The following is a 15,578-nucleotide window of genomic DNA, read 5'->3' as shown; positions in this document are numbered from 1 at the left end:
CCATGGGCAAAATCTACAAGTTAATGGGCAATGAAGTTGCTGTCAATCCAGACATTGGACTGGCTCCTCTCTGGCTGATGGCGCTCACCATCCATTCTAGCTTATATGATTAGGAAGTTCCCCTGTAGCTCGCCAAGGGATTCTGCGCCAGGAGGGATGTCTTGCACCCTGGGTGCTTGGCAAGCATAATGTCACATCAGAACAGGAAGGCTGGTTCCACCCAAACAATGGAGTCAGTGGGGTTTCTTTAACCAGCGTGTCTGGCTACACAGGGTTTTCATGTGAGCGCTGCAGCTCTGAGCCATGGTTAGAGAAGCATAGTAGAGTATGAGGACGTAGCCCCGGCATACCCTGATCTAAAGGGTCCTTTCCCAATGGCGGGGGACACGATGTTCCGGCTCCATGGGGCGCTCTTCTCAGCCAAGCTCCTTCTTGCATCTTTGCACGTGGTCGGAGTGGATCTCCCCCAACCAAAGTGCTCCTCCTAGGCTGGTCAATCTCCTGCACTGCAGTACAAGGCTGGTGCGTTCTTCAGCAATTCGGGGCTGGCATAGGACCAAGGGGTCCTGGATGGAGGTGGAGATGAAGGGGTGATGCCCCTGGGTACCGAGACTGGCTAACAGACGATCAGGAGCCCCTGCTGGCCAACAGCTTCAGAGCAGCGTTAGCTTCAGAGGTGTGCGCACGAGGGTGGGGTGCTGCCTACCTTCCTCGGGATGTCCTGTGCAGGCAGCTAGAGGTGCAGCAGGAGAGAGCAGCGTGCAAACTACGCGAGGCTGATCCTGACAGCATCACTGCCACTGCCACTTTCCCAGGACCTCAGAGATGGACCTGTCAGGGAGTGGGAATTGGAAAGGGGGTGGCTAGGAGTCAGAGACGCACAGTGCCTCCACTGCATCACTCAAGCCCTGGTTCACTCCGCCAACGGCCAGCAGGCAGTTCTTCACCACGATGCTGGAGCAGGTGCAGCGGGGGGTCGGCATGGGTGGCAGGCTCTCCCATTTGTTCTTCCCTGGGTGGAAGGCTTCAGCTGACTCTAGGACCGTTGGCTGGTTTCCTGAAAGAGCCAAAGTGGGGTGGCGGGGAGGAGGGGAGGCAGGGAGTGGAGAAAAAGCAAAAGTGTTGTGGAGACAGGATAAATATATAAAAATAATGGGGTAAAATCAGATTTGAGCAGAAAAGAAATGTGGGGCAATGATCCAAAAGCAGAAATGGCCTCATTCTGTCATCTCTTCCCCCCACCTCCCATGAGGATGCTACATAGAACAAAGACTTCTCTGGGTGGTCATGCAGAACCCAAGGTGATACCTGCCAGCTCCTGCTCACGCTCCTGCTTCCAGTCTTGCTCACTCTGTTCTTTGTGTTAATCATACAAATAAAAATAACACCTAGCTCTTATGTAGCGCTTTTCAGCCATGTATCTCAAAGCAGCACTTTACAAGGGAGGCCAGTATCCTTAGCCCCACTGCGGGAAAGTGAGGTACAGGAAGGGAAGCAACAAGAACTTGCATTGAATAATTTCTTTCTTTTCAAGTATTGCAGGACACAGAAACCAGAGCCTGCTGCAAGCTGCAGCTTATAGTGACTGGTCTGCCCCCTGCTGTCCAAAATGGGTGACGACCTCTAGTCTCTGCAGCTGCACCAGGCGGCACCCTTACCCTACAATAGCAGCTGTGCCACACTAGCTCCTCAGGACCCACGATGCCCTTCCAGCCCTGGTCTGGCCCGGGATGGAGTTGCTGTTTTGGACTCTTGTTAAGGCTGCAGTCAGCAGCTAGAAGGTGCCATGCAATGAACCCCCTGCACCATCCCTCACAACTACCCAGGAAGAAACAACTACCATGAAGGATGGCTCCCAAACACCCAGCAGCGACAATATGAATTTGTGGGGCAGGGCGTGAACTCTTGCACAGGCATCTCCGAATGGGAGTGGAAGCTCGCAGGTAATGCATTACCCAGAACTTGAGGGAGGGATGGAAAAGAGATTTGTACCTCACAAGCATCGCATGAGACAGAAGAAGATTTCAGCCTTGATTCTCATAAGTGACTAGTGATTTCGGATGGCTCCATTTTTGGGTGCCCAACTTAAGATACCCAAAAGAGGCTTCATTTTCAGAAGGCAGGTACTCAACAGAAAAATCAGGCCCCTTCCAGGGTCCTGTGCTGGGCAGCCAAAAATGCAGCCACCCAAAATCAATAGGGACCTGTGAAAGTCTTGCCCAATTCAGGTGAGATTTCCCAAAGTGCCTGAATGACACAGGAGACTAATGGGGAGATTTTCATAGCTTCGCGTGGCAGTTAGACACCTAACTCCCATTGAAAGTCAACCTGCCTTTGAAAATCTCCCTAAGGCTCACTGAAAGTTAATGGGATTTGGGCTCCGAGGTGCTTAAGTTACTTTTGAAAATGGGGCTTAGGCTCCTAAGTCACTTCAGTGCTTTTGGAAAGGTTACCCTTCACCTCCAGTTGTTCCTCACCTAGCCCCCCGGCCACAATGACCCTTCCTTTCAAGTAGCCAGCGACAAAGTCCGCTCGCCTTTTCTTTAGGAAGGAGGAGCGTTCCATCTTCATCCAGCCACCTGAGGAGAGAAAGGACAGACAGACGAACCGTGCTAAACTCAGCAGTTCACCACACTCCTGGTGAAACTCAGTGGTTTGTCGGGGAGTTTTGCTCAGAATCTTTGGTTCTGTTTGAACCCCAGACACAGAGTCAAAAGTCACTGGGAGGGGTACTAACTTCACACGGGGTGAAGTTAGAGATGGACCTGAGCCAAAATCCCAGCCAGGCACTGGGTGTTTGAAATCTGAGCTCAGAAGAGGATACTGATTTTGCAAAAGGCCCTTGTGCTACCTTTACAACAGGCAGAACTGAACCTTGGATCCAAACTGTGGTCTGCTGGAAAATCTGGATTCAGATTTTACAGCCTGTGCCCATCTCCAGAAAGTTGGTATGAACATCCCCTCCCTCGCCAAGCAAAACTCTTGCATTTCACACTAGCCCAGACACACCAGCAAGCCAGGGGAAACCAAGGCCCTGCTTGGGGTTTCCTTACTGAAGGGAGAACAGCTGAGATTCAATGTGCTCCATGCAGATCTTACCTGTGTACAAACAGGTGCAGCACAACTAAACCAAACCCTGCTGGCCTCTCCACCTCCATAAAGCCTGTTTGCCTGGAATTGCCCTGGCTTGTATAAGCCTATGTCACAGCTGGCCAGGGTCTCTCAGGGCAGTGTCCAGGAGAGAGTTTGGTATTAGAGCCAGCTGCCTGGACAATGGGTTTGCCACCCGCAGGCTGCGTGGCTAGTTTGCTTTTTTACTATTGATGGCATTCCTTCTGCAGAGCTGGGTGCAAGCAATCCGCAGTCAATCCTCCAGGAGGCAGCGTGCCTCAACCCTCAACAAAGCCAATGGGAGCTGCAGATCCCTCTCAGCCCACCTATGTATAGCTCTAGCTGTGTATCTTTAAGCCTTTGTTGACTTAAAAGATATTGCCCTTCATATCACACAGACTCCTCACCTGCAAGCACTGAACCTGACGGGCACCCACCTTGCTCAATGTCAAACACATCCACAGTCTTCATGAACTTGGGCTGCCGGTACAGCCTGCCCTGCCGCAGCCCCCCGAGACTGAAGAGGTTGTTCTCCGTGGGCACGAAGCTGGAGAAGGCCCTTTTGCTGGGGATGCTGGGGAACTTGGTCCATGACCTGGTCTCTGTGTCGAAGACCTCGAAGGCATTGATGGCGTATTTGGACTGCCTCCCACCTGGGACAGACATGGGGACAGAAGCATCCCAGGGCAGGGTCAGTTTGTCAGTTAGCTGCCTCCAGGCTCTGGGAGAAGCACAAACTAACTGGGAGTAACTTTCATCTGCCACACTCACTAGGTGTGTCTAAGGGTACATCTATACTTACCTCCGGGTCCGGCGGTAAGCAATCGATCTTCTGGGATCGATCCATTTTCTCTAACTGGAAGCTCTTTGGGGGCAGGGACTGTCTCTTCCTAGGTGCGTGTACAGCACCTAGCACAATGGACCCCTGATCCTAAGAGGGACCTTTGGTTGCTACAGCAATACAAATTAATAATAATGGTAATAAGCCCAGTTACCAATGGAGTTGACCATCTATCCAAAGCCACTGTCTCAGCTGTTGGCAGGGGTTGACTGGGCCATAGAGATTAAACTCTCCTCTTGCCCCTGGGGGGGGATCCCCTCCGGTCAGGGATGAGGCACAGGGCAGGGCAGTGAATGGGGGAAGCTTGTCCGTGCCAGCCCTGTAGCTAAACAGAGACCATCAGCCTCCAGAGCTGTCAGTACAGCACATTTCACCAGCACTTATTCTCACTAGGCAACCTTTAAAAATCAATAAACGAATCACTCAGTTCCCTGAACAAGGTTAAAAATGTGATTTGATGTGTGTGGCGCTCCTTGCCGCACAGCCATCACGGAGCCCAGCTGCTCTAGGACGACAGCACATGGAAACGTCACTGCCACAAAGCTGGGGGGTGCAGGGGAAGGTCAGCCCTAGGGGGAAAAGAGTCAACGACAGGAAGTGGGAAGACAACATCTGAGGCTTTCAGGAGGTTAGCGGTGGGATAGGGCTGTACAAAAGCCAGTGGCTGGGATTTTCAGAACAGCCTAATAATGATTATTAATTATTTGCATTGTGGGAGCACCTAGGAACCCCAGGCACGGAGAAGGATCCTGTTGTGCTAGATACAAACACAGACCAGAGAAATGGTCCCTGCCCCAAGGAGCTTACAGTCCAAGTATAAGACAAGAGACAACGGGTGGATGCCGACAGAGATGGGGGAGCACTAGGAAACAATGGCACAAAACTCTTAGCTGATCGACAGTGTTCTCAAGCACACCAGCTACCTAACTGCTAAGGAAGTTGGTTCCCAACTTCCATTCAAAATCATCATAACGGTTAATATTGTGGTGCTTGTTGCTGCCGGAAACAGAACACTGGACTACATGGAACATTGGGGTGATCTTCTGTGCCCCTCCTTCTTGACGGACTCTGAATTTAGCATTCCCTTGTAGGGGCGAGAACCCAAATGCCACAGCACTGAGCTAGTGCAAAAGGACCTGAAAATTAAACAGACTATGGACAGTAAGTGGAAATGATTGACCTAAGGCTACGTCTACATGGGAGCTGGGAGATGTGATTCCCAGCTTGTGTAGGTGTGTGCAAGCTGGCATGCTAAAAATAGCGGTGTCGCCAGGGTAGCACAGGTGGTGGTTTGGGCTAGGCGCCCGAGCCTGTACCCACTCGGACCCCCGGGTATGTACTTGGGCAGTAGCCCCAGCCACCATCCATGCTACCCCGGCTATACTAGCGCAGGCATGTCTATGCAAGCTGGGAATCACACCTCCCAGTTCAAATGTAAATGCAACCTAAGGAGAGTGAAGTGCAAAAAAGGAAACAAACAGTAGGAATGTGTAACTGATGGTGGTTCAGCACTGCCAACTGCAACCCCTCTGAAATCACGAGTCGGGCCATCAAAAACCCTGAGAATGTGACAAAGTAAGATTTTTTTAAAAAAATAATAAATGTTGTGGTCTTTTTATTTGCCTCCTTAGTCTTTAGGATTTATGTTTCCAAGCGCTTCTCTGCAATCATGTGTTCTGGAAAGGTAGTTTGATTTTGTTTTTTTAAAAACAAAAATAAAAGCTCAGAGCCTCAAATAATCACATGACTCCAGGAGCTGGGGCTTTAAGAAAAAACACCAAATATCCCAAGACTTATAATAAGATTACTAGAGTTGAGAACACTGGTTCATGCTTTAAATTCTCTCCTTTATAACAGTCTAGAAGTGCCATTAGTAACACTGTGAAGGACATTTTTTTAAAAGAATTATTAAAATATTCATTTGAATTCAACAGCCTGAACCTGAAACTAAATAGAACTAGACTTTTCCCAGCTTCTATTTCATGCAATGAAAACATGTCCTTTTTATGCACCATGTACTTCATGTTCCACACTTAGAACAACACTGGATAGCTAGCACTGAAAGGTATTTAAATATGTGCCGGTGTAATCAAGACTAGTTCACAGCAAGATGGGTACTGCCAGCTCAGGAGCTTTTGCAATTCAGATTGGGTTCAGCACTGGTGCCGCCCATAGCATGGCCAAGAACTCAAAATGACAGACCAGAATGGCCTAGGCAGCTAATACTTAATGGCAAAAGATGCCATATTATTCTTTTTATAAATCAAATGCAAATGAATACATCTATTTCCCGTTCAGGTGCTCGGCATGTCTTTGAAGACTGGAAATGTGCACTTGCTGTAGGGCCTTGCACGCTGTGGGTGAACTTCAAATGCATCAAAGGTTCTTTTCTGTAGCAACCTTAAGAGAGGCAACATTGCCTGGGGATTTGAGTGTAGTCACGGCTCCTTGGTTTTGATCCAAGCTTTGCCACTGACTTGCTGTGTGACCTTAAGCAAGTAGTGCTGTACCTCTGCCTCAGTTTCCCCATCTATAAGAGGAGGATAATGATACCTACTCCCCACAAAGGGACTAGGACATCCTGACATCAGTGGGGTTTTGTCATTCAGGATCAGACCCTTATGTCTGTACAGTGCTTTGAAGACGTAAACTGTCTCTGTATAGACACAGAGCATTTTTATGGTTATTAAAGGCCAGGCGCTTGTGCAGGTATCTCTGGTCTGCAACTTGAGTGGGCAACTTACCTCGCTCATAACAGACCCAACCCTGAGCCTGCTGGTGCCAATGGCCAAATTCCCACTGACTTCAGCAGATGCAAGAGCAGACCTGGTATTTCTAATGGTGGCTAAACCCATGGGATGCATTAAAATCACCACTTGGGGGTGGACGGAAGCAGCTTCCAGAACCTCCTATGAGGTTTTAGGTCAGTCTGGGTCTGTTCTAGGAATTCTCTCACCCTCAGCATTCACAGGAGCACACGGATTGGAGGAGCTATTGTCCAGCAGATCCCTACAGAAGAACAAGGAAGGAGGCAGCCAAGGTCCATCCTTACCGAGCACGTAGATCTTGGTGCCCCGCAGGAAGGAGGTGGCAGCGTACCTGGGCGTGGGCATGGTCGCGAGTGACACCCAGATGTCCTTGAGCATGTCGTAGTGCTGCATGTAGTTGTGAGGCCGCAGGTCCAGTCCCATCCCGCCAGCCGCGTAGACTCTGTAGTCTGCAGAGGGCAGAGAAGCAGAGGCCACAAGGGCTCAGGAATGCATCCAGATCCTAATTATTTCCTGGGACAATGAAAAAGACACTTGCCCTCAGGGCAATCTCCAGGGTGCAAAAATGCAGGCACTGCATGCATGTGAACATGCCGGCGTGCGTTGGTGCATGCCTGGGCACGTTGCACTGGCCTCTACTGGATGGAATCAGAACTGCTGAACGCTAGGTCATAGCCCTTGTACTGCTAAGAGGTAATGGAGATTCTTTTGAGCCCCAGTTCAGTGCCCTCTCCACTACCCCGCAGTGCCGCTCTTCCTTCCGTGTAAACAGCGCTCTCGAGAACCTCAGAGCCACTGATCTGTTCTGAGATAGATTTACATCCCTACAAGTGAGAGGGTGTATTTGCCCAGAGCACAGCTAACTTTGGGCCTAGAGCGAGCACTGTCCCTTGACACGAAGGATATTTGGGAGCCACCCTCTCAGTTTTCATGCGGTGCCCACTGTGCCATGTAAATCTTTGCAATAACTCAGACCAGGAGGTATTCTACTGTCAGGCCCATTCCAGTGCACCATGGCACTTGTCCTGGGCAGGGAAAGGGTTAACAAACCAGAAGCAGTTGCCAAAGAGGCTCTCTTCCCTTTCGTAACAATGGAAGGAATATGAATCCACCTTCTTTATCCCCCTCCCAGTGCACCTAGACAGATATTTAAGCACTACAGCAAATAAAGCACCTTTGTGCTCTGAACTGGAAAAGCAGCTTCACCCAAGGGGTGGGGTTTGTTTGATTCTCTCACCCAATCTGCTTTTGCCATCCTGTCTGGTTTATTCTGGGCCACCAAACAGTGACTGCAGACAGGGGCATCTGCGTTTCACGGAGCCGATCCTGTGTCGATCGGCCCTGGTCCGAGCAACTCACAAGCCTGAATCTCAGAGTCTTCGGTGATGTCTACACTGCAGCTGGGAGCGAGCCCCCCAGCCCAGGCGAACTCCCGCTAGCGGGGCTTGTGCTAGCCTGCGAAAAATAACCACGTGGGCGGCTCTGCTCGGGCTGGAGCTTGGGCTCCCTAGGGGGTCAGGTGGGCTCAAGACCCTGAGCTTGCGCCAGAGCCAGAACAGCCACATTGCTATTTTTAGCACGCTAGCACAAGTCTACCTGCCTGGGCTGGGAAGCTCGCGGCCAGCTGCAGTGTGGCCAGACCCCTACAGGCCCAATAAAGCACACATGGTAGGGGTGAGAACTGGTGGCACAGCGGAAGCATGTTTAAGAAGCCAGTCAGGGAGAAAGTGTTGCTCTCCCAGCTCCCCCAATGTCCATAGTGCAGAGGTGCATTACTGTATCAGCCCTGACATTAATGTAGAAGGGTGTAGGCCTGTGCCCACCAGATAGCGATAAGCTCTTGGAAAAGAGCTGCAAATAAATGACTGGGGAATAGGGAAATAATGCCAGAGGGTCGTGGGGGGAGGGAAAAGCCTGGTAACACAGGGGTTCTCTGCTTTCGATATAGAAATGCAGGGCTGGGAGGGATCTTGAGAGATCATCTAGTTCAGCCCTCCGCACGGAAACAGAATTAAGCATGCCTAGACCTCCCTTCTGTGAGGGGAAATGGGGCTCATGACAGTGAGGACTAAGATCCCTGGCTGGTGCCAGATACATGCCTGAGCTCTCACACCGCCCTGCTGCTGCCCTATGTCTTGACTTGCAGCACCCCCTGCTATTCCAGCCTTGGGGTTCCCATGTGGAGCTCAGCCATTGCCCCTCCTGCTAGTCAGTCTGGGTGTTCCCTGTACCCAGCTGATGCCCCACTGTCCTGGCCTGTGTCACAGGGGTTAAGGTGGGGGGATTGTTTACCTTTGGGGCGGTTTAGCCCCTGAGGGGGCAGGGTGCGAAAGGTGCTGTGGAGGAGCAGGCTGTGTTGTTTCACTCTGGCTGGGATACAAGTACCTGGCTATTGCTCCCTGGAAGAGGAGATGAGGTCATAGAAACAGATGGTGCACTCAAATTACAGAAGAGTCAACACAGCGCTCTCCAGCCCATACTTAGGAAGGGCGTCTGAACTGCCTCAAAGCAGGCGAAGGATGGTTAGTCCTGTGACCCAAGCCATGGTGTCAGAGCCAGGACACACATAAGGCACAGAACCAATTTGTTCACAGCTGACTTCCCGTCACCCACATCTATCTCTGGGTAACAACAAATCCAGTCCTCACCAATGGAATCCTTTACATACAAACACGGAGGTGTGTGTGTGTGTGGGGGGGGGATTTCTCCCTACACAAACCTTCCAGGCTTTATTTCCAGAAATGAAATCCAAGAACCCAATGGCAGCAACCTGGTCCACAAGAGCATCCCTATAATAATCCCCCAGCATACGCAGAGCAGAGCACTACTGAGCATCCCTACAGTAATAAACCAGTATAGGAAGCCCTCAGCAATCCCAAGCAACCCTACGGTATAACACCACACCAGCGTAGGTGCCCTCCCCCCGAGCACCTCTGAACAACCTTACACTAACAAACCAGTCTGCTCAAGGAAGACAAAATATTGTGGGAAGGATTTATGTTCCAGGCTTTTCTGGCCAAGCTGATCCCTGGTGTGTCTTTGTTTAAGCCAACAGATTTAGATCAGGGATGAAACTGGCTCAATGATGGTAAACATTGTTGTTGTTGTTTTTTAAATGCCTTGACAATATCCTTTTTAATCCACCTAAAAACAAACGAACAAACCAACCAACCACCCACTTCCAAAGAAGCTGTCTGGCGACTGGATCATGAACGCCTCTTCTGCCTAGAGCACCTCAGGAAGCTAAATGACCTTCGGGCTCATTGCATGAGAACACAGCTCCCAGCCTGGGGCTTTTCATCGCATGGCAGCACATTCCAAAGGAAATCAATATTCCAAGCCTCCGCTTAAAAATTATAAACAAGATGCCTAGATAGGCAAGCCAGAGCCCTGATACAAGGATTTTCTGTATGTCCATTTAATGCCACAGTATTATGAAAGGCAGAGGAAAGAGGAGTGTTTGGAGCTCACCAAAAGACACCTCCTTTTCTTGCACCACAGAATTTGTACCTGCATTTTGCACTCAGTTCAGGCAGTGGTGCAAATCAGAGCCCTTGTGTCTCTAATGACAGTACCGGAAGCAGGGGGAATTGGGCAATGGGAAGCATCAGTGCTCTCATTCACACTTGTGCACTTGGTTCATTTGCACAGGTGCAAATTTGGGGATCCGGCAGTGCTATCCCTACCGATGCTGCAGAATCCCCCTATTCCGTGAATAGCCCCATAGGGGTATCACAACCTGGCCCTTTTCAGGGGCAAATTGTCACCCTCTCTCCAAGGAAGATGAGGGCATCGACTTTTGGAAAATGCACCTACTGACACTCTCCCTAAACAGGCCGTGAGGTTCAGGGGGTTCACAATGGGGCCTCGGGCATAGGTGGTGGGTCATATGGGCCTGTGGTGGCCAGGGTCCACCAATATTCAGAGCATGGAGGTCCAGCTCCACCTCTCCGCCAGCCCCGTCCGCCACCCCCGGAGCGTCCCTGCGCAGCGGCTGGCTGCCGCTCCCCGTGCTGCGCTCTCTCGTTGGCTGGTGGCCGGCTCCTTTCACGCTGCGCCCACCAGCGCTGCTCCACCGTTCCGGCTATAAGGGAGCAGGGCGGGCTGAGGCGGCTGCTGCAGTCTGCGGAGGGAGGAGGCACACGTGATGGCAGCTCCCCCACCTGGACCCTGACCCTTCACCCATCAGGCCACTAGGTGATGGGGTGCATCCTCCACCGCCCCCGGTGCTGGGCAGCACACACACAGCGCCACAGGGGGCCGGTGGAGAGGGGCCCTAGGAGCCCATGCAGTGTGGTGCGGGGTGACTGTGTTGCCGGCGGCAGACCCACCGTCAGCAATTCCGGGCCCCAGGGCAAATCAATCAATAGGCCCCCTGCACCCCTCCCTCAGCCGGGGCCACAAGCCTTCCCACCTTGAGAAGCCCTGAACACGCCCTACCCCGAGGCGCCCCAGGTCAGCTGCAGCCCTGTCCCTGGAAGAATTCTGAAAGGCTGTTGAGCTGGGGTGGGCCTGGGAAAGCTCAAGGCTTTTCCCATTTCTAATGAAATCAGGTCACAAGGAGGCAGAATGATTTCACCTGTCTACTTAGTAACTCATTATGGCTACGGTAGAATCGGCAGCTCCATTGTCTGTTTCTCCAGAGGGCAGTGGTACAAGTGCCAAACCAGATAAAGTGGTGGATCCCACCCATCTTATGGCCCACATGGGAGAGAGATAAGGAGCCTACCATCTCAGCTGTAAAGCCCTTGGAAATAAATGCCAACCAAGAGCTCTTTGTTCCTATTTGTAGCCCTTCAGGGAAAGTCACTAATTGTCTCTGCTCACAGATTCGGACCCATTTTATGATCCTTGTAGCTTGGTTTGCAGAGGTGCTAAGTGCTCATCACTCCTACTGACATGAACAGGAACTTTAGGTTTCCAGCATCCAGGGCCAGTGCAAGGAAGTTTTGCGCCCTAGGCGAAACTTCCACCTTGCCCCCCCCCCCAGCCCTGCAGCAGCTCCCTGCCCCCACTCCGCCCTGAGGCGCACCCCCGCGGCAGCTCCCCCCCCGCCCTGAGGTGCCCCCCCACGTGGCAGCTCCCCCCCCGCCAGGGAGCCGTGCGGCAGCTCCCTCCCCCGCCCTGAGGCACCCCCACGGCAGATCCCCACCCCCCCGGCCCGGGGAGCCGTGCGGCACCTCCCAACCCCAGCTCACCTCTGCTCCGCCTCCTCCCCGAGCACGCTGCCCCCGCTCTAATTCTCCTCCCAGGCTTGTGGTGCCAAACAGCTGATTGGCGCTGCAAGCCTGGGAGGTGGGAGAAGTGGAGCGGCAACCGCGCACTCAGGGAGGAACGCTGTTTAAAAAAAAAAAAAAAAAAAAAAAATTGGGGGCACCCCCTTTTGGCGCCCCCAAATCTTGGCGCCCTAGGCAACTGCCTAGTTCGCCTTAATAGTAGCACCGGCCCTGCCAGCATCTCTGACAATCAGGCCATAAGGCCTTGGAAATGCACATGAATGGGACCATTCCAAGGACCAAATTCTGCTCTCCATTCAATCCGGGATTGAAACTTGTGTAACTGAGAGCAGAATTGGGCCCTACATCTCTAACACCCCTATTGGCAACTCTGAGTTACAGAAATCCTGCAGAACTAGAGCTGGGCCCAAGCCAAAACCTGGGATCCAAAAGTCACCCAACGTTGGGAAAGTTTGGATTCCAGCAATGCAGCTTTGCCTGTCTAAAATAATCACGGCCATAAGAGTGCTCACCGTCCACAGGCAGAGCTGTAGAGCCAGAGGGAACCACAGGGTCTGTCTGGTTTCAGCAGCCTCAGTGAAAAGTCCTCTTTACAGTGGTTCTGGTCCAGTCCTGCCTCGTTTGGACATTGCAAGGAGGAGGGGTCTAGCTGACCCAACTTCTCCAACCTGAGATAAGGCTCATCTCGAGTTCTCAGTGCAGGGTTTGGGAAGGGGGATTGCTTCCTTGCCCCTGTTCAAAGCCCCCCACCGCCCCAAGAGTCTCTGAAAGCTGTTTGGCTAGATGCATAAGTTGAACTCTCACTCTACCCTCCACCCTTTCTCTCTGTAGTGCCACTCCCCACACGCTGCCTAGGAAACAAATTCTCCTTGCCTTTCACCGTCACGGAGATGCCCATCGAGGCTTCCCTCAAGGAGTTCCTCTTCTTCCACTTGCCATCATCTATGTTGTACATCTCCACTATCTTCAAGGGCGTCTGGTTCATCCCGACCCCTCCTATCACCATGATCCGCTTGCCCAGGGTGGCCACGGCTACTCCGGCCCGGGCCGTAGGCATGGGAGGGAGAGAGTTCCACTGGTTGGCTTCGGGGGAGTAAACCTCGAAGCAGTTCATGGGGACTCCGTTGTCATCGCAGCCTCCGATGGCAAAGACCTGGCCGCCTGCCTCCACAAGCGAGCAGTAGACCCTGCCGCTGGGGAGGGGTGCGAGGGTTTTCCATTGGAAATCTTTGGTACTGGGCACTTCCATTGCGGATCGTCAGGGATGAGGCAGCATCTGTCCTGCCTGCCAGGGGGCTGGCTAAGCTGCAAAACACAGCCAGAGACAAGCATCACACACAGGGAAAACAAGCAGAGAAATAGACAAAGAACCCCCACCCCCACCAGAGAGCCAGGCAGCCGGGAGCACAGCAACCCCTTCATGAGCAATGCATCTATTTCCACGCAGCCGCCCACAATGAGAGGTCCCATCTACCACAGAGACACAGAGAGAGAAGCAGGAGCCGGTACCTTTCATAACGTCTCCATTAATCCTGCAGTTCCACATCTGCCAGAGCAGCTCACGCAGAGCCAGGTCCTAAAAATAAAAGGCACAGGTTGGATTCAGCTCGCTCCCCGCTTTTCTGAGCATCCCCTCCCCCACAGGACATTCCAACTGAGGATGCTGCAAGCTGTCAGCTCCCCGGCTCGGTGCTTCCTTGGCTCATTAGGAACTTTTCTTTGTTTAATTCTTCATTGACAAGATTATTATTAATGCCCATTGTCAACATCTTCCCAAACCCCCAGGGGGAACCTACCATGGTACCTCCTGCTGGGAAAGGCAAAAAGGCTGGAGTACAGAGACCAACCCTCCAGCCACAGCTCTCTGACTGTCACACGCAGTATTACAGCTGAACTGTAAAAGATCCAAAAAGCAGCCCAGCAGGACAGAGTGAGTCTCACACAAACTACCATTGGAAACCAGGGATTATTTTTTCCTCTCGCCCTGAATAGCTGTCAAACCTTCCGATGAAATGAACAAACGAAGAGCGACAGAGGAGAGGAGAGACACAGAAGGGGATCGAGAGAGGCAGCCACCCACGCACTCACACCTGTGTATAAATAGGTGTGCAAACCACAGTGAGAAACTCAGCCTTCGTTATGTAACCCAAGCTGCTGGCGAGTTTAATCTTAAAGTAAAGTAGGATTTATATATCCCATCACTCTGGGACAGTATCATCCTCAACACACAGAGTATACAGAGCACAGGCCCACTTCTGGCTCCAGGGGTCAATGCTCCTCTCCAAGTGTCACAAACTGATCCCTGAAATTCAGGCTTCTAGCAATAATGGATATTTGCCACTATCAAAGTAGAGCACATGTGGAGGTTTATTAGCCTATATGGGAAACCTTTCCCCACCTAGCATTGTAATGCTTCGTACTTATCCTTTATAGTGCTTTCCAGGGGAGCTTCACAAAGTAACATTATCCCCATTTGAAAGAGGGGCACAGAAAAGTGAAGTGATTTACCCAAGGTCACACAGCGAGTCAGTGTCAGAGATGGGGAAAGAACCCAGGAATCCGGACTCCCAGAGTGCAGGGCTATCTGACTTGGTCCCCACTTCCTCTGGAGCTTTCAGGGATCTTGATGCATGTGAGATGCAACCTGAGCCTGCTCCTCTGCACGGTTTCGTTTTAGAGAAGCTAACGCCCATCACCTCTTCTCCACCTTTTGGCTAAGACTGAACATGGCATCAGTTTAAGCCTCGGATACCATGATTGCTCTATTGTGGGGGGAACTCTCTCCTGTTTGTGATGGGGGAAGGGGTCGACTCAATGGCCTAATGGCGCTTTCCCATCTATTTCAAAGGTAAGGTAAGGGCAAGCCCTAAGCCCAAGCAAAGCCAGCAACTGGCTGTGGTCCCGGCTTTTTAGGGGCAAAGCCCAGCCCCACACCCCTCTGCATCAGCAGGAGCAGAGGAAGAGGAAACAACTTGCTCCCAGACACTCCTGTGCGCCCCATTCCAGAAGCCTGAGCTCACACCACCACTTGCAGATCATGGCTCTGCCCAAAGGCAGTGGCTGGGATGCCCCTTGCCACTGCCAGAACTAGGAGCCATCACAGAACTCCAGAGGAGACATGTCCGCAGCACCTCCTACTAATTCACACTGTGTCTCATGCCATGCCTGGCATTGCTTCCTAAGGAGCCAGGCCTCCCACATTAGAAGCCCCTGGTTGCTTCTGGGCCGACAGGGCTGTCCACACACACAACGGGTGGGAAGTACTTACTCCTCCAGTCCTGGCCGCATCGCTTCAGATCTCCTCAACTCAGAACCCTTTGACAGCGAGAGCAGATTGAGAGAGCCTGTAACCTAGCAACAGCCACCTACAACTCCCTTTAATCACCCATCATTTCTGATCTGAGTTGGTATCTTGATGGGTTCACTGAACCGCACTGTGGAGCATAAGCAAATTCTCCCCAGAAGGAAAGAGGGGCAGAGGTTCTTAGCGCCCAAGGAACCAGGGCTATCAGAAAGGCTCTGCATGGCTGAAACTTTCCAGCCTGAATTCAGTTCTGTGGCAAAGGACAGAACTGATAGGCCTGCTGTGGCACAGTGGGTAGTGCCTAGAGACCTGGTTTC

The 15,578-nt window shown here is 51.9% G+C and overlaps 1 protein-coding gene across 1 annotated transcript; it reads right to left on the bottom strand.

Annotated features, from left to right (window-relative positions):
- Positions 1-470: 470 nt before the first annotated feature.
- On the bottom strand, positions 471-13,256 carry LOC112118391 (kelch domain-containing protein 8A). The gene is made up of 5 exons (XM_029912314.1): positions 12,831-13,256; positions 7,005-7,169; positions 3,549-3,764; positions 2,478-2,579; positions 471-1,057 (listed from the first exon to the last, which is right to left on the bottom strand). Exons 1-5 carry the CDS (start codon positions 13,204-13,206, stop codon positions 864-866), a joined length of 1,053 nt encoding a protein of 350 aa, XP_029768174.1. The 5' UTR covers positions 13,207-13,256; the 3' UTR covers positions 471-863.
- Between the last annotated feature and the right edge of the window lie 2,322 nt (positions 13,257-15,578).

The sequence above is a fragment of the Terrapene carolina genome, unplaced genomic scaffold (assembly GCF_002925995.2).
Source record: "Terrapene carolina triunguis isolate 2854851 unplaced genomic scaffold, T_m_triunguis-2.0 Scaffold199, whole genome shotgun sequence".
NCBI lineage: Eukaryota > Metazoa > Chordata > Testudines > Emydidae > Terrapene > Terrapene triunguis.
This window is presented reverse-complemented; position numbering and strand designations above follow the sequence as displayed.